A 23,374-nucleotide genomic window follows, 5' to 3' on the forward strand; every position below is an offset into this window, starting at 1 on the left:
CCAACAATGAGAAAAGTGTGGCTGAAATTAGGAAAGCAACTCCATTTGTAATAGCCCCACAAAAAATAAAATACCTAGGAATTAACTTAACTAAAGAAGTAAAGGACCTCTATGATGAAAACTTTAAAAATCTTGAAAAAGGAAATCAACACTGAACTAAAAAAATGGCAAAGCCTCCCATGCTCCTGGATTGGAAAGATTAACATCGTGAAAATGGCAATACTTCCCAAGGCTATCTACAAATTCAACGCAATACCTATCAAAATTCCACCCTCATTCTTCAAGGAAATAGAAGAGGCAATCCAAAAATTCATATGGAACAATAAAAGACCCCGAATAGCAAAAACGCTCCTCAACGGAAAGAACTCTGCTGGAGGAATATCAATACCAAATTTCAAACTCTACTATAAAGCCATAGTAATCAAAACAGCTTGGTATTGGCATAAGAACAGACCTCAGGACCAATGGAATAGAATTGAAAACCCAGAAATGAACCTACAGACCTATAGCCATCTAATCTTCGATAAGGGAGCTAAAACAATAGAATGGAAGAAAGACAGCCTCTTCAGTAAATGGTGCTGGCAAAATTGTTTAACTACATGTAGAAAACTAAAGCTAGATCCTTATATATCACCCTGCACCAGAATCAACTCCAAATGGAGCAAAGACTTTGAAGTCAAAGCAGACACTCTGAAAACATTACAGGATGGAATAGGAGAAACCCTAGGTCTCCTTGGCTCAGGCCGAAATTTTTTGAATAGAGACCCTGAAACACAACAAATCAAAGAAAGGTTGGACAAATGGGATTGCATAAAGTTGCAGAGCTTCTGCAGGGCAAATGACATAGCTAGCAAGATCAATAGAAAGCCCACGGATTGGGAGAAGATCTTTACTAGCCATACAACGGACAAGGGTCTCATATCTAAAATATACTTGGAACTCAAAAAATTAAACCCCCCAACAACAAATCCTCAAAGAAACAACTGCCCAATAAATAAGTGGGAGAAAGACTTAAAGAGAAACTTCTCTGAAGAAGAAAGAAGGATGGCCAATAGACACATGAAGAAATGTTCAACATCCCTAGCCATAAAAGAAATGCAAATCAAAACAACATTGAGATATCACCTCACCCCAGTTAGAATGGCAAAAATCAAGAACTCTAACAACAACAGATGCTGGAGGGGATGTGGACCGAAAGGAACCTTACTTCATTGTTGGTGGGAATGTAAACTTGTTCAACCACTTTGGAAAGCAGTATGGAGGTTCCTCAAAAGACTTCACATAGAACTCCCCTATGACCCAGCAATCCCACTTTTGGGCATTTACCCAAATGTTTACAAACAAGACCACACTAAAGCTACCAGCACAACTATGTTTATTGCAGCATTATTTACCATAGCTAAGATCTGGAACCAACCCAGATGCCCCTCAGTAGATGAATGGATCAAGAAAATGTGGTATATATACACAATGGAATTCTATGCCTCCATCAGAAAGAATGACATTGCCCCATTTGTTAGGAAATGGAAAAACTTGGAAAAAATTATATTAAGTGAAGTAAGCCAGGCCCAAAGAAACATAGGTCCCATGGTTTCCCTTATTTGCAATATCTAGTATATGTATGAGTCAAGCGGAAAAGGTCAGATAATGTGATGTCAGGAAAACGAACCCTTAGATATGTATTTTAATGTTTTTTCTTTCATGCATGTGTTTCGAACGCATTTATAAGATTATCTCTTTGTTGCTTTGTATGTCCCTCCCCCACAGTATAACCCGTGCTTTCACTATATTTGATGTCAGTATAACTTGTGGAGGAGATGGGGAAAAACCAGTTGTTTAAGGATACAGGTGGACCTGTTGCAACAATGAGAAGTACAAGTTGTCATGTCCAAAACGAGCTTTACAACGTCGGTGCAGGGGGGGGGGCGAAGGGGGGGAAGGAGAAGGATTGGGATTGGGGGGGAGGAGGGAGGCTGGGAAGGGATGTGAAGGGTAAACCAAAGGAGGAGGCTTCAATGCTTGGTAAGAAATGTACGCATTATCCTGCCCATGTAATTGTAACCCCTCTGTACAGTATGTTCACAAATAAAATAAAATAAAATTAAAAAAAAAAAAGTAAAAACAAACAACAACAACAACAAAAAAGTGCTCTTGAAAATAATTCTAATGAGGAACCCTAGATTTTAAATGTATATGAAATAGCAGTTAGAGACAGATTCTTTGTGGTGTGTGTGTGGGGGGGGGAGGGGGGGTCCAGTCATGGGGCTTGAACTCTAGGCTTGGGCGCTGTCCCTCAGCTCTTCAGCTCAAGGCTAGCTACCACTTGAGCCACAGTGCCACATCTGGCTTTTTTCTTTTTGCTTATGTGGTGCTGAGGAATTGAACCCAGGGCCTCAGGCATGCAAGGCAAGTGCTCTACCAATGAGCCACCTTCCCAGCCCCAAGAGACAGATTCTTATGTTTAGAAGTCTCTCTTACAAAGTAAGAAAATAAAATTAGGTAGAATTTTATTGACATCAAAAAATAGGCCAGGCATCTGTGATCATGCCTGTAATCCTAGCTACTCAGAAGGCTAAGATCTGAGGTTCAGAGATTTGGTTCAAAGCCAGCCTGAGCAGGAAAGTCCATGAGACTCTTGTCTCCAATTAACCACCAGAAAACGAGAAGTGGCACTGTGGCTTAAGTGGTAGAGCGCCTTCCTTAAGTGGAAGAGCTGAAGGACAGCACCCAGGCCCAGAGTTCAAGCCCCATGACCAACAACAGCAACAAACAAACAAAAAAGGAAAGAAATCAAAGAAAGAAGAAAACAATAAAAGTTGAAATTAATCAATTATAAGTTGGTTCTAAGAGAATCTAATTGGTTAACTCCAATAGATGATTCTTTAACAATCGTAATAATTTAGCATAATTATAAGTTAACATTAATAGTTTTAAAAATCTAGTTGAAAGTAATGATTTTCTAGAAAGTTTTGTAATAGTTGAGTAAAAATTTAAAAAATTGGATAATTCAAATTTGTTTAGAGTAATTCTTTCATAATTAAAAGTGGATAATTTTTATTTCACATAAAGCTATTTTAAAACATGTGTATAGTTTTCTAGTATATTGACTTTAGTAGGCTGTGTTAGCAGAGCCCTATAACAAGAGAATAAAAAAGTGGAAAGTAAGCAGGGTGCTAGTGGCTCATGCCTATAATCCTAGCTACTTAGGAGGCTGAGATCTGAGGATCATGGTTCAAAGCCAGCTTGGGCAGGAAAGTCTGTGAGACTCTTATCTCCAATTAACCACCACAAAACTAGAAGTGGAGCTGTGGCTCAGAATGGTAGAGTGCTATCCTTGAATTAAAAAGCTCAAGGATGGTTCCCAGGCTCTGAGTTCAAGCCCCATGACAAAAAAAAAAAGTGGGAAGTAATATATAAGTCAGTCATTCTTAGTATATATAACATATTTATGTTTGTGAGGTAGTAAGAATATATATGTGAAACCATTGGGACTGAAATGTTAAAGACAGGTATTTATAAGAATAAAAATAATGAATTCCATAAATTAGAAGATCAATAATGCTGACTGAGTAAAATTTTAAAAATATGATCTGTCAAAACAAAACCATAAACCATAAACCAGGTGCTGGTGACTTACGACTGTAATCCTAGCTATTCAGGAAGCTGAAACTGGGGATTGCAGTTCAGTGCCATCCAGGCAGAAAAATCTGTGAGACTTTTCTCTCCAATAAACTACCAAAATAGCCAGAAGTAGAGCTGTGTCTCAAGTGATAGAGTGCTAACCTTGAGCAAAAGAGCTTAGGGACAGAGCTCAGGTCCCATACTGGCACAATTATTATTTTTTGTTGTTGTTGGTTGTGGGGCCTGAATTCTGGGCCTGGGTGCTATCCCTCAGCTCTTCAGCTCCAAGCTAGCGCTCTACCACTGAAGTCACACCACTTCCGGCTTTTTTTTGCTTTTGTGGTGCTGAGGAATTGAACCCAGGGTCTCATGCTTGCAAGGCAAGCACTCTACCACTGAGCCACCTTCCCAGCCCCTGGCACAATTTTTTTTTAACATACCACAAACAGCATAGAAAACCAGCAAAGCTTTGAAGTCACCAAGTAGATAAGTTTGATGTTCCCAGTGGCTCCAAGTATTTTAGTGCATGAAGGAAAATGCTGAGGCGTGTGGTAGTCTAAGTGTATATATCTTTATATTCTCTTTACCTTCTCATTTATTTCTGGAGCAACATAACACAACCTTCAAATATTTGGTATGATAGGAAAGACATGGAGAAGAGACTAATATCAGTGGAATATGGCAGGCAATTGCTCTCAGGATGTAAGTTGCAGAGTTTGAGTCCCCAATCCCCTACCAATAATTGGTTAAGGCTTTCTATCTCAACCAGAAAAGAAAAGCATAAATGAATATCAGCTAACTGGGAGATTCTTGAAGTTGCTGCAACTGTGCTGGAGTCCCAACCAACCATAGGATTTTAGTCTTCATAAAAATTGAAGTGGCCGGGCACTGCCAGTGGGACCAAGATGGACTAGATCATATAATACATTCTAACTCCAGGAATTAGTTATCTGTACACCCAGTCACTGCATTAACCTTGTACTGCTGCACCTCTTCATTTTATTCAATTTACATTTTTGGATCCCATTTGTCATGTTACAGCAGAATTTTTCTGTACCTAGCAAGTACTTCCTAAAAGAAATGTAAATTCTAGAAAGTATATAAATTTCAGAAAAAAATTAACTGCTAAGTATCAATAGAAGGATAATCATTTGGAGAAGGGGAATCCACTAAAGTTCATAAATGTGAAGAGAAGGTCAAGAACTTCTTTGCATGACTAGGGGAGGAAGAAAGTTCAACAGATATGTAGTGTTTGTCTTCTCTTGGTATCCAGAAGGCAGTAGTTGCTGGAGCTCTCACAAGATAGATATGTCTTAGGTACTCTGATATAGTTTTTTTTCTTAGTGTGAAGGGAATTATCTGTATTTATTTTCTTTATGTCTACATGATGCCTTCAATTCTTGTCCATTTCTTATAGACACATCAGCTCCTTGTGTCTTATAGTATGACTGATGATTTGCTCTTCTCAGAGGCCTTCTGTTTCTCCATGAACAGAGATCACTGTCTGATCTATGAATGGGACACAGCAGTTTTTGGATTTCATTCTTACATAATTTTAGTAATAGAATTCCGTAACATTTTATTACTTTTGGGTAGTTTGATACCTTTTGCAGATCTTTCTGGCTAACTTTATCTTTTTATATTAGGAGGAATGAGTCTCTACTTGGAGTAAAGAAACAAAAATATAAGGAAAATATTTTAAATAAAAAGGCAGGGAAATATCCAAAGAAGTTCAAAGCTGTAATAATAGAGATTGGAAAAGTAAGTTTCTTCTGAGTTTTGAATTTTTTAAACTTTTATTTTATTGTAAAAGTGATGTACAGAGGGGTTATAGTTACATAAGTAAGGTAATGAGTACATTTCTTGACAAATAGTGTTACCTGCTTCCTCATTTTTTCCCACTTCCCCTACCCCTCGATTCTCCTTACCCCCAATTTGTAAAGTTCATTTCCAACATAGTGTCTTGTGAGTATCGCTGTTGCATTGGTTCACCCTTTGTACTTTGTCTCACCATTTTGTTATTCCTCTTTCCTTCCCCAATAGCGAAATGTATGTACAAGACACAGGGTACCAAAATCAAAGACAGTAACAATGGGGATAAATCAAAGGAGGAAAAATGAATGAAAAAAGAAATAACTTCACACAATACATTAAAAAATACAAAAATCCTTCTTGTATCCATTTCTTGGAGTTCACTTCTATTAGCATCATTTTATATGTCATATGTGCATGGCTATTGAGCTATTGTGATCCTCTGCTAGGACTGTCCTAGACATATACTAATTATTATAAGTGAGAGAAACCATGGAGCCTATGTTTTTTTGGGTCTGGCTTACTTCATTTAATAGAATTTTTCCAAGTCTTTCCAGTTCCTTATGAATGGGGTGATGCCATTCTGATGGAAGCATAGAATTCCATTTGTATATTAACCACATTTTATTGACCCATTCATCTACTGAAGGACATCTGGGTTGATTCCAATTCTTAGCTATGGTAAATAATGCTGCAATGAACATAGTTGTGCTGGTAGCTTTAGTGAGTTTTGAATTTTAAGTTAATGAAACTTGGAGATTATGCCAAGCTTGGGGTGACTCATGACTCTAATTGTAGCTACACAGGAAACTGAGGATCATGGTTCTTCAAAACCTTGCCCAAGCAGGAAAGTCTGTGAGGCTCTTATCTCCAATTAATCACCAGAAAGCTGGACGTGGAGCTATATTGAGCAAAAGAGTTCAGGGACAGTGCCCAGGCCCTGAGTTCAAGACCCATGACTGACAAAAAAAATTATGAGATCATGTATTTAGAAATGATTGACTACATTTTAATTTTATAATATGAAACAGAAGGAAATACCAAAAACATAATTTTGTAATTCTGTGATACATTATAGATTCTTAAGTTATCATATAGGGTTTTTATAGTCAAAGATCTTTGTCTAAGGGTATTAACATTACATTTGATAGTAATTTCAGTTGAATGATAGAAACTCTTATGTCTCAATCTTAGAAGATAAGCATTAAGTGTTTGTTTCAAAGCTTATATTTAATTTGTAATATTTTTGTTATTCCATCTACTAAGAGTTCAGAAGTGGGATCAAGGAGAAGACGTAGAAGAAGAGAAACCCTCAAGGATTTTTTTTCCAAAAATCAAAATTTACTTGAATTGCCAGAACATGAAAGGTATTAAGTAATTAATTAAAAGCTTACATTTATTGCTATGTGAGTCAGACACCAGTGGCGCAGGCCTGTTATCCTAGCTACTCAAGAGTCTGAGATCTGAGGATCCTGATTCAAAGTCCAGGCAGCACAGTCTACGACACTTGAATTTCTAATTTACTAACAAGCCAAAAGTGAAGCTATGGCTCAGGTGGTAAAGTGCTATCCTTGTGCGCAACAACTCAGGGACAGCACCACGGCCCAGAGTTCTAGCTCCAGGCTAAAAAATGAAAAATAAAAAAACAACACCTCAAACATTTATTGGCAAGTGTCAGGCACTATTTCGGGTATGGAGGATACACTGGTGAACTAGACATAAAAAATCATAGTCTTCAAGGAGCTTGTGTACTGGTGACGAGAATGAAGTAACTAAGTAAAAAAACTAAGCAGATATTTTAAAGTCCTATATATTTTATGAATGAGAAGAATGATGCGCTGTAGGATAACTGGTTGTAGAACAATTGGTGGTAACAGTAGTTTAGTGAGGAGATCCCTTAGTTTGAAGGAGAATCTAATATTCTTTTGATGTTTAATTTACATGTCATGTTTGTACATGTTTATGGGATACAGTATGCTGATTCAATACATGTATACAATGTACGATGATAGAATTTCCATCTCCGCTAATATTTATCTTTTCTATCTGTTGGGAATCTGATTATTTTGAAACAATAAATTTTTTAAAATAAATGTTTGTTAAGTATTGTTATCTTATTGTGGTAGAATACTTGAATAAATACCTCCTATCTTAACTATATTATGTACCTATTATCTAACATCTATCTGTCTTTCTCTGCATATGCTTTCTAGTGACCATTGTTTTATTCTCTGCTTTTCTTAGATCAGCTTTTTAATTTTTTGAATGTGAACAGATAATGTTCTGCTGATTCCTTTGCAATACTCTAACCTCTTATTTCCTTTTCTTTCTAGTCTGTAGTATATAGCCCTAAATTTAATCTTGAATACTTTATAATGTGGACATACTTGTTGTATAGTGCATTTTATTTTCAGATAATTGTAGATTTATATGCAGTATAAGAAATTGACTCCATAAAGCCATCGTCTAGTTTCTAAGAGTGTCTGATTGTTGTACAATATCACAGGAAATTGACACTGATAAAATCCATGGACCTCATTCAGATTACGGAAATTTTATATGTGTGCATATATATATATATATATATATATATATACATATATACATATATATATATGCAACAATTTGTAAAACTTGTGTGGCCATCACTACCAGTGTGATAAATGTGGTTGTTGGAATTCTATAATGTTAACAGACTTTGAGATGATGAAATGAGAGGCATTCTACATCATTGGTAGGCTGTGGTTAGTGTCCTTCCAAGCCATGTGGAGTCTGTCAATCAACATCATATCTGAAGGAAGCTTTTCTTCTAACTTTCACTTTCAAGAGCAAGGAGGATATAGCTAATCACCTGGGAGCTCCTGGCCTTTTTGAGAACTGACTTTACATATGGAAAAGACTAATGTTTATAATTTTCATGATAATTATTTAAAAATTAATAATTAAGAACCCAAATAAGATATCACTAAAACATGTAAAGTCTGAAGTAGGAGGATGTAAATTTGAGGCCAATCTAGGCAACATAGTGGAAATATATCTCAAACAGCTCAAACCCAAACTAAAACCAAACTTAAATATTAACTAAAATTTGAAAATCTTTTCTGTAGCATATAATTTAAGTTTGACTATTTTCATTTCCTTTAGAGTTTCATATTAAGCAAAATTTGCTCCATGAGTATGAGCATTAAATCCCAGTAACCTTTGGTTATGGACAAGAAAATCTCTAGGTTGGGTTGGAACATGGGAGAAGCTTCAAGGCAATATGTGTTGTCGTTGTCCCTGGTGCTTATCCTTGTCTTCTTTTCCATCCTATTTCACATTTTTAGCACTGAGGAAATGATAAGTAAACCAGAAACATTTGCATAAGGGAAGTTAAATATCTTCTTAATGTATTTTGTGATAATTAGAAACCTTTTTCTTTATTACATACTTGGAAGTTGTACAATTTTAAACGTCTTTCTCCCTTGGCAGAAATAAGAGAGCTGATGTTAGAAAAGTAGCATCCCGAAGCTTGAGAGATTGCTTGACTCCAATAGTAGTAAATTACATTAGAAAGAAGAGATTTCATCAAATATTTCTGGAGGAAATGCCTTGGAGAGCTCAGATGAACCTGTTTCTGGCAAGCGCACACTACCACTTGCTTTTACAGAAGCTAGGGGAGCGCACGAAGGCGAAACCTGGTACTTCACACCCGTTGGTCAGGTATAGTATAGTATTAGTAAATCACATTTTGTTAGCCTCATGAACATGGATTGTGCATTTGTATGCCAAAGGCTCAAAGGTGGTGACACTGAGGCTTACAGAACATCCCTGTGTATTCTAGCCATTGTGATATTTCTTAATTTAGCATGTCAGAATCTTTTCCAAACAAGTGCTGGGGATATAAATCCTTACTTATGAAGTTCTAACTTGTATAAATCCCGCATATGTGTCAGTCTGGCTTTCAGTGCAAGGGTAATTTCATGATAATGTTAGTATACCTGATGAAAATATTTCTTTTCTATATTTGAAATCTCTATGAAGAGATTGTGTTTTCTCATGTAATAAAGTTCTGTCATTAGTTTAATAGACATTTTTGAACTCTTGTAAGTGCTTTTGGCTAAGTGTTGAGGGAAATAGAAGATAAATACATAATATGGAATGTCATGTAACCATTAAAAAGCTTATATAGTGCCTATGATGCAAAAAATATCTGCCAAGTACTGAGTTAGCTGTAGCACATATGAGAAGATGAAAAAGATGTACAAGTAAGAGACTGGTAGATTGTATCACAGATGTTCACTAGTACCTACAATTAAAGGTATCATCTTCCTTGGACTATTCTCTTCTGGCTAGATGTAGCAGGCATGAATACGCAAGGTTTAGAAGTGAGCAAGTAGGAAAATAGGCGTTTTTGGTAGTTGCAGGAGCACAGAAACAGGATAAGAACCTCAAGTAGTCTGACCAGAATCTAGGGCATATGAAAGGGAGTGGTGTGAAGTAATTAGAAGAGTAAATTGGTACCAGATCATTGATTCCTATGAAATCTAAGCAGTAGGGGATTATTGAGGATTATCATTAATAGATTAGTACTATTATTAGTATAAATATTAGTACTATTGCAGTACTGGAGTTTTTTTTAACTCAAGGCTTTGTTCTTGCTAAGCAGGTAAGACCTTTCTTTAGCCATGCCTCCAGCCCTGCTATTTTTTTTTTTTACCATGGTTTATTTTGAGATAAGGTCTTACCTCCAGCCCAGGAGCATATCTACATTGTGATCCATCTATGTTAGACTTTTTGTCTGAGCTCAGATGATACCACCATGCCCCATTTCTACCATTTAGAGTTTTCTTTCTAAGTTTTCTATCTGAGTTAGCCTGGAACAGTGATCCTCCCAATCTCAGCCTCCTACAAAGCTAAAATGGCAAGAACCTAGTTTATTGAAGATTTTTGAGAAGTACCATTATAAGAAATTTCTATAGCAGTAGCATATAAATGGATTGAAGAGAGAAAAGACTAGGGACAGGAATATGAGTTAAGGAGTTAATAATGTAATGAGGAAAAGATACATAAATTGAAATCCACATGAATTTTGTTCTGGTATCTGTGCTTCTCCAGAATTTTGGTTAAAATCACTGGCAGAGAAAAGATAGATTTCCTTACTATTCTGGAATGAGGAAGTCTTTCAACTTCCAATTATGTATAACAAAATATACATGGTCTCATGCTAGCACAATAAGACATTGACTAAATTTGTGTAATTGTAACTTGCTGCTAACTTTGATTTTATTAAGACCTTGATTTTATATATATAGTACCTATTTAATTGTTTTTGGTAGAAAGCTGTTTATGGCTTAGTCTTTATTTTTAAAAAGAAATAGCAGTTATGGACATTTTGTTCTATATAGTAGGCATCTTCACTGAGTTGCACTTAAGTCAGTTGGCTTTAGTCTGACACAAATTTTTGTTCTAGTGCTCATTCAGGGAACTAGATATTAATTTAAAATTCTTAAGAGCAGGCTTACATTGCATAATTTTAAAAGTTAATAAGAAAGGCTTTAAGTGCCCAAATTTATGTTCTAAAATTTGAGAGCCCATCAAAATGTTTGAGAGCTTATTACATTTTTAAATAATAAAAATGCATTGTATTTGACATACTTCATTCAGTTTTGTCTATATCGTTTTTAAGTGTGGTTTATTTACATTTGCAGTTTCCGAACCTGTGATCCTAATCTGTTCTCACTATATAATTCAGGAACTGTATTACCAACAGCAAAATTGAAAATAGAAAACTACAAGGGAATACTTAATTTCCTTTCAACTAAAAAAAAGAAGGGAACTTTATCATCAGGTAAGATAAGTATTTTGATTTACTAATTGTCTGTAGGTTTTTATTTATTGGTAACACAGACACATACACAAACATACGTATGCACACACCCCTGGACACAAAAAGATATACATGCCCTTTTCCAAAACTCCAGCTATATTTACTTGAGTCATAGAAGTGTGTGTGTGTGTGGGCTGGGAAGGTGGCTCAGTGGTAGAGCGCTTGCCTTGCATGCTCAAGGCCCTGGGTTCGATTCCTCAGCACCACATAAGCAAAAAGAAAAAAGCTGGAAGTGGCGCTGTGGCTCAAGTGGTAGAGCACTAGCCTTGAGCTGAAGAGCTGAGGGACAGTGCCCAGGCCCAGAGTTCAGGCCCCACGACCGGACCAAAAAAAAAAAAGAAGTGTGTGTGTGTGTGTGTGTGTGTGTGTGTGTGTGTGTGTGTGTATGATGTTGGTTCTGGGGCTTGAACTCAGGATGCTTAACGAGTTCTTTTTACCACTTGAGCTCCAGTTCCACTTCCAGCTTTCTGGTGTTTAATTGGAGATAAGATTCTCAAGACTTTCCTGGCTAGGCTGGCTTTGAATCTCAGTCCTCACATCTCAGCCTCCTGAATAGCTAGGATTACAGACATGAGCCTCCTGAACCTGGCAAGTCATAGAGTTTTGGTATGGAATTTGCTGTATTAAAAATAGATATTTTATTGTGTCATCACATGTATTCAGAAATACCTATTTCGTATGTTCCAACATAAACGCATTTGACTATTCTGCTCTTGTCAAATATTGTTGCATCAAGTAGTTAAAGACAGTTGAAGAACTGTTATCAGACTTATTATTTCTACTTGTTTAGTAGAAGGAACTTTTCTAATTCCACTAAATGTACTAACACAAAACAGGCACAAAAATATTCATAACAGATGAATTTATTGTCAAAGGACAGTTCACTTTTTGCCCTAGGATCTCCAACTAGCACCTTTTGTAAAATCTCACTCCAAGATGAATGAAATAATATTTTGCTAACAGGACCAAGAAATATTAGGTGTCAGGGGACCCTGAGAGAGAGTCAGTGCATATCAGGTCTCTGGATCTGAGTGCTGTGCTGATGACATGTGCCAAATATGGATGATTTTATAAGCTTTTCCTGCAAAGATGGGAGAGACTGAACACACTTCCCAACCAGTAGATAGTCACTCAAATGCCACCCGTGTTATGAATAAAAATTTATTTTTATTATCTTCATTTCTCACAAACCCATTTATTTAGCATTTTAAGATCCTTATAAATTATTATTAATCAAGGTCTTAATACATCAGTAGTGCTGATTCATATACTTAACATGCTAATTTCTTTTAAGCATAAATTAGGTTTAACTGGTTCTTGCAAATAATATTTTTGTATATTGATGGTAAATTCCATAGGTATAGACTGAGTTTTGTATATAGATTATAATATCTAAATTTTCCCTGATTACAACCTAAAATTCTATTAGCAATAGGGTATTCTGCTACTGAGAATTGTTGTCTGGTACAGTTTGAAGATTGTGAGAGGAAAATCATTACTGCTTTGTAGTACTAGGGGTGGGCTAGGGATTGAATTTAGGGCCTCATGCTCACTAGGCAAGACCTCTGTCATTTGAACTATATACCCTCCCCTTCACTCTTACACATAGGCTTTTGCTTTTAGTTTAGCTTTTTTTTTTTTCAGACAGGGTCTTGCTGACTTTTCTCATGCTGACCTCAAATCATGATCGTCCTGACTCTGCGTCTCTAGTAGCTTAGATTATGATGTATGCCATTACATTCATCCCAGTGTTTCTGTTTTGTGGCTATACCTGCAGGAAAATGAATGGCCAAGGTTGCTGCACTGATGAACTCAGAGTGAAACTTGCTCTGTAGTGCATGTGTCATGGATATAACTACTTGGAGGAAATTAAAAACCAGTGGGATTGTCATTGCTTTCCCTAAATATATTCATTCTTCTCTCTGCATTGTTCCTTTTGCCTTCACTGTTGCATGAAATGTTCTCCGTATTTTTATACATGACTAAATCCAGCCTGTGCTCCCACATTTAAGTACCTGTCTTTGGTAACTTCCCCTGCTTTGTTGTGCTTCTGTTAGTCTACCCTTGCTCCAAATTTTATGGAGCATTTAGTATCTGGATTGCTCATTTGATGTTTGTGTTATGCTGTTTTAAAAATAATGTTATACCTTTTTTTAAACTGTAGAGTATGAAGAATTTTCTGAACTTCTGAATGCTAAAGCCAAGGAAGAAACTCTTTGTAAGCCACAAATAATGTATGAGTCCGACTCTCAGTTAGTTCTTAATGTCAAAGAAAAGGATCGAGCATCAAATTTGGGACTGGATCATTTTATGAAAACCTTTTTATATTGCAGAAGAGCAATGGTAAGATACTTCTTCTATTTGATCATATATAAATCTTAGCCCATAAAATCAGGCATGTAAGATATATCCCACATGTATTTAGTTTTGAATATAATTTTAGTTTTGACGTGACATCATCTTATTGGATTTAGCTACAGCCATTTTTGAGGTGTTTCTCTTTTCCAGTTCTGAAGTCTTATGCAGTGTCAGGTTGTCAAGAGAGCAAGTATGCTCCTTTAGTTCTCTATCATCTACTCAGCCCATGTAGCCTTTGTCCTTGTCCATGAAATTCCTGTGACTCTCACACATGTCCTGCTGCTTTCATGCCACATGTAGGACACAGACTCTCTTGCGATGCCACAGGATCTTCTCTGGGGTCTTGCTGTCTCCTAGGAAACTATAACCTTCTCTCTTCTAGGACCAGGGAAGATACTTCACAGCTATAGAATGGCCTCCTCATAGCCCAATCTCTTTTCTCTGTTGGCCACTTACATTTTCTTTGCAATGCTTTTCTGTCTCATGCTTTAAAAATATGCAATAGATTGCTAAACTATTAACTATTTTATATACTTTAAAGACACTATGTAGTAAATGGTTAAACACAGAACTGGAACCATCAGTTATAAAGAGATGAGTCTTTTTTCTCATAGCAGGAAATGCATATACTTAACACTTCTTGTGTGGAAAAGGGAACTATTCTTTCTAGATAACAGAAGAACATCTAGATTTTTGTAGTCTCCAAGGAGTGGACAGGGTGAATTTTACAAAATGTCAGGTAGACACCAATCATCCCCTTGACCACTATAAGCATTGACTCTTATTTTCCTTTCTTTCTAGCTTCAGGGGTTATGGAAGATCTGAATTCCACATACTCTGTAGAACTCAGCTCTTATTTCTCCTGCTCTTCTTGAGCCCACTCTCATCCTGTGGTCTTGAAATCACTAAACTTGTTCCCCCCTCTCTCCCCCAGCCTGCATTTCCAACCTCCATCCTCTGTTTACTGTTTCCTGAATTTCAAATGTTCTGTCTCCACAGCCCCAAATCTACCACCTTCATGCAACATTTGGGTTCCCACCTCCTTAGAGAAGACTTCTTTCCTGACCATCTTGTTAGCAAAATGAGTCCCTTCCCATAGCTTAGTCCACTCTTTCCCTTTTCCATACCTTAGCATGCTCCCTTCTGAGGCAACACTAGGCCCATGTAGTAAAGGCAGTAAATAATCTACTTCCAACCCCCTTTACCTTGGGATGGCACTTCTCTGGGGCAGCTATCACCATATAAGGCAACAAGAGCCATTTAAAATGACCTTTAGGTCTGGACAATTGCAAGACTCTTATCTACTATTTGGATAGTAGCCATAAATCCTAGTCCACCATGATAAAGCCCCTGGCCCACAGGTCCACACCAGAACCTCCTATCCCCTTTTAGCCCCTCTTAAACCTCTTAGGTTTAGACAATAGCCGGTGCTTCTTCTCATTCCTCCCTTGTGAGAAGAAGTCTTGCTGGCCCCCCTCTCCTGGCAATAAACCTTTCTTTGTTCTATGTACCTGGATGTCTGTGTGGTTCTCTGGCAAAGTTTATTATTTTGCTAACACATCCTGTCTGAAAAAAGTCCTGTCATACCTTCATAGCTTCTCCAGTTCTGACCTACTTCTGTGTTTTTGTTCTTTATATAATTTATTACTCCATAAATCCCTAAGTCTGCCCTATTTGATACATGGAAGCAGCATGAGGGCAGATTCAAGTGCCCTCACTTCTGTATCTCCAGGTATGGACCACTGGGGCACAAATCCTACTCTGCACTTACTAGGGTGATGACCATGACTCCACTTCCTCCTCACTGAGTAGAATGCTAGTATACCTATCTCATAGGATTAATATTCAAATTAAATATTACATGTAAACATCTTATCACAGTATCTAGCTTGTGAGTGGCACATAGCAAATGGTATAATTTTTATTATTGACCTCGATGTTTGTAGAGTTGGACTCCTTTTGGGACTTTGGAGCTTTGACTGTTGTTTTCTCCTTAGGTCCTTGCTCACCGTGGTGGCTATTGGACTCTACTTCAGAACTGCTGTCGAGTCTTTTGGAACTTCACTCAAGAGCTGCAGATACTACTTAAACAGGCAGTAGATCTTTACAAAACATTTTCAATTAGTCAGGAAGGCTTCCTCTGTACCTCTGTTATACCATTCTATTTGGGAGCAGAATTACTTATTGATATGTTATTACAACTGCAAATTAGCGGTTCTCTTAAGGTAAGGACATTTAGGTAATTATTTAAAAATTATTTTAAAAATTATTAAAACATGTATCTTTTACTATGAAGCCTATAAAGCCTGGGATGAGTGTAAAACTGATACTTTCTCTTCAGTTTTCACTTGATTTTCTGTATTTCATTTGCTTTTCATTATTATTTGTTTGCACTATACAACTTGCATTAATATTAACTAAAATATCTTATTCTAATAATTTAATTTGAAGAAAATGGAAATATTTCCACCTCCTAAAACATTCCACCTCCTACACTAAGCTTAGTGCATTTAATCTACATGATAATCTTTTTGACAGATAAAGAAGTAGATTCAGAGGATGACTTGTCAGTTGATCTTTATTCCAGTTTTATTATTCCAAATATGGTAGAAATTGCAGTTATTTAAAATCTACCACATTGTCATTTAAATTATGGAAACAAAGTAGAAAATGCAAATAAATTAGCTTAAACATATTGAAATATATGCTAGAGGTGTGGCTTGTATGGTATAGTGTTCAAGGCCCGAGTTCAAACACCAGAACTGCCAAAAATAAGTCACAAAGTCACATAAACAGTGACTTTGTAATATTTCAGAAGGAAAATAGGTAATAGCAATAGGTATTAGCAATATATCAGAAGAACAAGCTGGGTGCTGGAGGCTCACACCTGTAATCCTAACTACTTAGGAGGCTGAGGCAGTTAAATCCATGAGACTCTTACCTCTAATTAATCACTAGAAAACTAGAAGTGGCACTGTAGCTCAAGCATTAGCCTTGAGGAAAACTAGCTCAGGGACAGTGCCCAAGCCCCAAATTCAAGCCCCATGACTAGAAAATAAAAGAGTAAATAGGATTAAACTATTGGAAACCTCCTTCCGCTTTGGTATTGTGGCACTGCCATTTGAAATCAGGCTCTTGAACTTCCTAAGCAGGTGTTCTGTCACATGAGCCACTCCACCAGCCTCTTTCTGGGTTGGTTATTTTCAAGATAGGGTTTTATGTTCAGGCCAACCTGGACTACAACCAGCATTGCTGGGATAACATGTAGGTGCCCAGCCATGAGTTAGGATGGAATATGATCCTCCAGACCTCCATCTTCTCCATAGGTAGAAACAATGACTCTGTACTTTTGGTAAAACAGGCCTTCTACAATATTTTCCACTCCACAAGTTTGACCTGACATCAATGAATGAGACATCAATGAATGAGACATAATCTGAAAACCAATAAATGTAACTGTTAGGTAAATTAAATAGGTTGGTTTAATTAGGTAGCCAATGAAGAGTACACCATATGGTATTCAGGCAGGAAGAGAAGTTTACCTGCCATGCATAGTGGAAAAGTTCATGGCTGAAGGAAAGGGGTTGAGGTCCCACCTGAGAAGGGGTGTGGGGGGGGAAGGTGTCGCCAGACATGGGAAGGTGTGGTCACACAGGATGCTGATGTGACCTCAGGGCCTGGGACCCTCCCTTGGACTGATGCGAGGTTTGACCTGAGGGCAGTCCAGAGTATGACCTCAAGGGGGAAGTGACTGCCTCCAGGTATGCCAGTTACCTAGGTGACACAAGTACTGGGTGGAGACTTAGCTAAGAGGTGGGGAGGCGAGTGTCAGTATTGCCTGGGGCAGACCTCACAGTAACCAACATACTAAGGAATAAAATTTTTTTGTCCTAAAAGTTCTACTATGCTGGTTTAATATCCTTATTTATTTAAATGGCTAGAGACTGTACACTGTTGAGAAGTATAGATCTCAGATTATGATGTGTAAACATTAGCTATATGTGTTTATTTCACTTTAAGTTTGAAATATTTAAAATCAAATAAAATTTGAAGTTCACTTACTTAAGTCACATTTCAGAAGTTCATTATCTATATTTGTCTGGTGACTAAATTGGATTATATTGACCAGGGCAACTACAGCTCAGAAAATTCTGTTGGATGGTATCACTTCAGGTGATCAAGCTTTGATTTGTATTAAAATGTATTTTAATTGTTTAGTCCAGTTGAATTTTTATTTATTTTTTGGTCACGGGGCTTGAACTGTCCCTCAGCTCTTTAGCTCAAGGCTGGTACTCTACCACTTGAGGCACAGCAACACTTCCAGTTTTCTGATGGTTTTTATTGGAGATCAGTCATGGACTTTCCTACCTGGGCTGGCTTTGAACTCAGATCCTCAGATTTCAGCCTCCTGGGTAGCTAGGATTACAGGTGTGAACCACCAGTGCCCAGCATCAGTTAGTTATTTTTAGTTGAGTTATTTTGTCACATTAGAAATTTTGTTGTTGTTGTTGTTGGTTGTGGGGCTTGAACTCAAGGCCTGGGTACTGTCCCTGAGCTACTTTGTACTCAAGACTAGTGCTCTACCACTTGAGTTACAGCATCACTTCTGGTTTTTGAGTTATTAATTGGAGATAAGAATATCATAGAGACTTTTCTGCCTGGGTTGTCTTCGAACTGCAATCACCAGATCTCAGCCTCTGGAGTAGCTAGGATTTCAGGCATGAGCCACTAGCGCCCAGTTTTTTTAATTGTTTTATTTTTCTTTTTAATAGTACTGGGTTTAAGCCTTGAGCTTGCTAGATACCTTACTACTTGAGCCATATCCCCAGCCATATTATCACATTCATTTGTTGGAAAAAATACTTAGTAAAATCTGAAATTATAAAGAAATGTTTTTAAATGTGTTACAGTTTATTGAAGACAATGGAGAGTTCAGTGTCCCAAGTTGTTATGGGAATATCAAATATGATAATGGTGGTTCCAGCCTTGTTTTTGAACACCCTCTGGATGACATAAATGTGGTTGATTTGAAATGGATCCATGACTTCGTGTTAAAATCTCTAGAAATTTTATATCAAGTGGAAAAATGGGAAACACTTGTATCACTTGCTATTCAATTTAATATAATTTCACAGTAAGTAATGACAATTAGAAAGAGCAGACTTCTTTTGGAAAATCAAGTTTTTTTTTTAAACGGATGTAATGTATTCCTTACTTGTGCCTAGTGAGCGATACACAGAACAAGTGACCCCACTGCTAGTATATGCCCAACGTCAGCTCCTTCTGAGAATTAAGAAGTTCCAGGGCCCTGATATTTCCCAACAACCGTGTGCACGATATGAGGCTGAACACAAAGAGAAGGTAAGGGCAGTGGAAATTACTACCAATAGAAAAGATTTAGGAACCAAAAGGGCATTCCGAACATGATTTTCACCTAGATATTCTTTATCCCAATCAGCAAACATTATAAGAAGCCTACTGTGTGCCAGTATTTTTTAGAAACAGTATGAAGTTAAGTCCTTATTTGAAGTAGAGTGTGAGAGCAAGAGAAGAATTAAGGTTGTCTTCAAGGCATCTTGAGTAGTGAGAAAGATGGTTGTCATCAGTTGACATGAGCCACCACTCCCCAGCTTCTTTTTTGTTTTTTTTTTTTATTGTAAAAATACTGTACAGAGGGGTGACAGTTATATGAGTAGGGTAATGAGTACATTTCCTATCGAGCATTGTTAAGTTCCTCCTTTGTTTTTCCCCTACCATCCCTTCCCACCCCACCTCCCCAACTCCTTCCCCCCTCAAGTTGTAAAGTTTGTCCTCAATATAGTTTCTTGTACATCTCATTGTTAAATAGGTCAACCTGTACCCTTATTTTGTTATTTCCCTTCCCCTTCCCAAATTAGAAAAATGTATATACAAGATTCAGAGCACCGAGGTCAAATACAGTGAAAACAAGAGTTACACTGTGGAGGAAGAACATACAAGAGAAACAAAAAAAATCACATAGTGCATTTTAAATATGTTAAAACAATAGCAAGAAAGAAAAAAATACTGTGTTCCTATTGCTCTTAATGTAGCAGATAGAAATGACTCTTAAAAACCTGATTCACTTAATATGACTTTTTTCCAAGTCTTTCCCTTTCCTAACCAATGGAGTGGTGTCATTCTTTCTGATGGAAGCATCAGAAATGTACCACATTTTCTTGATTCACTCATTTACTGAGGGGCATCTGGGTTGGTTCCATATCTTAGCTATGGTGAATAATGCTGTGAAAAACATAGTTGTGCTGGTAGCTTTAGTATGGTCTTGTTTGTGATTGTTTGGGTAAATGCCTAAAAGTGGGATTGCTGGACCCTAGGGGAGCTCTACGTAGAATCTGAGGAACTTCCATACTGCTTTCCAGAGTGTCTGAACAAGTTTACACTCTCACCAACAATGCAGTAGGGTTCCCTTTTGGCCACACCCCTTCCAGCATCTGTTATTAGAATTCTTGATTATAGCCATTCTAACTGGGGTGAGGTGGAATCTCAGTGTTGTTTTGATTTGCATTTCTTTTATGGCCAGAGAAGTTGAACATTTCTTCATGTGTCTATTGGCCATTCTTATTTCCTCTTCAGAGAAGTTTCTCTTTAAGTCTTTAGCCCACTTATTAATGAGGTGGTTGTTTCTTTGAGGATTTGTTACCCAGTCCCAAAGAAATTTAGGCTCATGCTTTCCCTTATTTGCAATAATTAGTATACATATAGGATAATCTTATCAGATGAGCTGAAAGGCTCAAAGACTATGTACAAATGACCATATAAGATGATGCTAAGTGAAGATGAACCCCAAGATATGGACACAAGAGGTCTGTCTTTATTGTTATTGTTTTAAATGTACCATGTGATTTTATTATTATTTTTGTTGTTTCCTTTGTATGTTCTTTCTCCTATGGCATATCTCCTGTTGTCACTCTATCCGATTTTGATCTCCTGCATCTTGTATATAAATATGTGTAATCTGGGGAGGGGAAGGGCAATAAGAAAATGCTGAAACAAGGACACAAGATGGCCCATTGCAACAAAGATACCCACAGGACAGTATATTGGAAATGAACTTTACAACTTTCCACACCAAGGGTGGGTAGGGGGGATAGGAGTGAGGGAGCTGGGGGAGGGAAGGGATAGTGGGACAACAAGAAGGAAGGGCAGGGGTAACAATGATTGACACGTAATATATTCATTGCCTTACTCATGTAACTGTAACCCCTCTGTACAACATCTTCACAATAAAATTTAAAAAATTAAAAAATAAAAAAAACACTTGAGTCAGACCATGTCACACCTGTGCTTAAAATCCTGTGCTACCTTTGCATCTAATTCAGAGTAAAGTGAACATCGTTTTCGTGACTTTAATATAATTTATCATTCATAACATATCCTCTTGTTACTGGCTGGTGACTATTACCCTCTCTCCCCCAAATTCTTGCCTCAGGGGCTTTACATCTGCTGTTGTCTTTCTTGGAATGCTGCTCTTCCAAATGCCTATATCAATTTTCTTCCTTATGACATTTTTAATTAGTTATGTGTCTGTTTGCATTGTTTTTCTCCACAGAAGTCATGATTCTTTGTTTTATTATATATTTTATTATTTTATTTTTCTTAACACATAGAATAAATTCCTTACAATTAAGAATTGTTCATTTTGTCATCTGTCTTCCTTCCAGCATGGAACACCCAATAGTTGTTTAATAAATGTTATTTAAGCTGGAGACATGGAAATAAACAGGTTAGGTAGACTGTGGGAAGGAATTACATCTCATTATATTATATTTATGTCTTGCTATAGACGTGTCCACAGAACAATAAAGGAGCAGGCATATGAGACTAGAGTTCAAGGAGGGCTGTTTTTGGAATGATCCCTCAAATATCTAGACATAGGAGTAGAGAAATGTTGACTGCATTTGACTTGGAAAGAATTTCCTTCTATCTAAAACTTTTCTGTTTTCAGATATTTTATAATTTGAGGACTCAAATATCTGTTAGAAAATAAGTTGTCAAAATACTACAGAGGCAATTAATTTTGAAAAACTTCACTGGGGAAGTTAAAATTGCACTAATTATGAGTAGGCTGGAAAATCTGCCATCAGAAAAGCAGGCTATATTTTAAATATGTTTCAACTTACCTAATAGAATATATATTTAGACTAGTGAGTTTATGGTATATAAGAAAATCATATTCTAATTGCGCTACATAATTTGCATAATATTCTTCCAGCTGTGTTGTATAAAAGCAATATGAGAAGTTACGTAGTAGTGTTTGATCCCAAAAGTTCTCATGATTAAATGCTATTCTGTTAGCTGTTATTTGTACCATTGTCTTATTATCTCCTTATTTTAAGAGATGAGAAAAAACATTTCAAGTAATCCAAATTTAAACTTTTTTTCCCCCTAGTTAAGAAATATTTTTCTTTCATCTTTCCTTTTAAAGATAACCTGCCGAAATTTCATTGGGAAACAGCTCAAGATTGATCCTTCTTCACCCAAAATAATAGAAACAGGAAACAATATGGATTTACTAACAGTGCTCTTCTATTCAGGTCAGAATCAACTTAAACTTGAACCTTGATTTCCTTCCAAACAAAGTTTGCCAATGTGTTCTGAATGTCAATTACAATGTTTGTGAAATTTATTTTACAGGTTCATTTGTATGTGATCTATTTGACACTTACCATCTTACATTGCTATAAATGTTACTTCAGGGGGAATTAAACACTTTTTCAAGAAAATGGACATGTGTTGAGTTATGTGCTGGCTCTAAAAGCTGTCATCAGAGTGTGATGGATGTCATATCTGCTAACATTTCATTGCCCAAAGTTGCATGGACACATCTAACACTAAAGGATTAAAGTATTAAGTTCTGATTCTGTACTCAGGGTAAAGAGATACAGAATCTATGAAGGGCTCTTGAGACTCAGGAAACAACAAGAAGAATAACAGTGTATGACAGAAGTGGGACATCCCCTAAGAGGTGGAAGCCCACGCAAGAAACCTTTGAGAATAGGAAGCAGTCACCAGTCAGGTCACATAACATATAGGTAGCTTTTTTGCTGTGATACCCTTGCCTTACTCCAGCTGTTTCCCCTTCCTGAAATCTTCTTTCTACCACCTAGATGTCTGACTGAAAAGCCCTCCCTCTATTAACATTTTCATGTATATATTTTCAATGACTTACCCATACCAGTTTTAAACAGTACCCTGCCCGCTTCCTCTCATTTTCTTTAACCCTGCTGTATGCTTTTATAATGCTGAAAAACTTATCTCTCAGACTATATAATTTAGGATTTATGTACTATTTATTGATTACTAATTTCCTCTCCTACAGTATGAGTTCTGTGATAGCAAGGAGTCACTGTTTTGTCACTGATATCATTGGTATCTCTTATTTGCTAATGAATGACTTTGTGACTTTAGAAATGAGTATTTTGAGCAGTGTGTTACATCTGCAGAGATTCATTGAGTAGAGAATTGCCTTTTATGAAACAGGAGGAGAGAGGCGAAAGATATGAGTAGGATAGATGGAGAGAGGCAGAGAAGAAGGGAGAGACACAGATACCAAGAGACAAAGAGCAGAAGCCAGAGGGAATGCAGATTTCAGGAGGCTCAGGAGAGCCTACTTTTGTTTACATGTCTCTTAGATGAAAGAAGAGGAGTATGGGTATATATTAAAAGGAAAGAGCC

General features: G+C 36.9%; 1 protein-coding gene across 1 annotated transcript in view; it reads left to right on the forward strand.

Moving 5' to 3' along the window:
- The window catches only part of Cfap54 (cilia and flagella associated protein 54), a 263,007-nt gene that overhangs the window by 101,456 nt on the left and 138,177 nt on the right, over window positions 1-23,374 (forward strand). The window contains exons 32-40 of the mRNA XM_042693361.1: window positions 5,268-5,382; window positions 6,700-6,800; window positions 8,905-9,135; window positions 11,124-11,263; window positions 13,467-13,645; window positions 15,658-15,885; window positions 18,571-18,794; window positions 18,886-19,021; window positions 22,125-22,233. Of these exons, the coding sequence (XP_042549295.1) occupies window positions 5,268-5,382; window positions 6,700-6,800; window positions 8,905-9,135; window positions 11,124-11,263; window positions 13,467-13,645; window positions 15,658-15,885; window positions 18,571-18,794; window positions 18,886-19,021; window positions 22,125-22,233 (1,463 nt within the window). The remainder of the gene's footprint in view (window positions 1-5,267; window positions 5,383-6,699; window positions 6,801-8,904; window positions 9,136-11,123; window positions 11,264-13,466; window positions 13,646-15,657; window positions 15,886-18,570; window positions 18,795-18,885; window positions 19,022-22,124; window positions 22,234-23,374) is intronic.

Source organism: Dipodomys spectabilis, unplaced genomic scaffold, assembly GCF_019054845.1.
Source record: "Dipodomys spectabilis isolate Male_0828 unplaced genomic scaffold, ASM1905484v1 ptg000163l, whole genome shotgun sequence".
In the NCBI taxonomy this organism is placed as follows: domain Eukaryota; kingdom Metazoa; phylum Chordata; class Mammalia; order Rodentia; family Heteromyidae; genus Dipodomys; species Dipodomys spectabilis.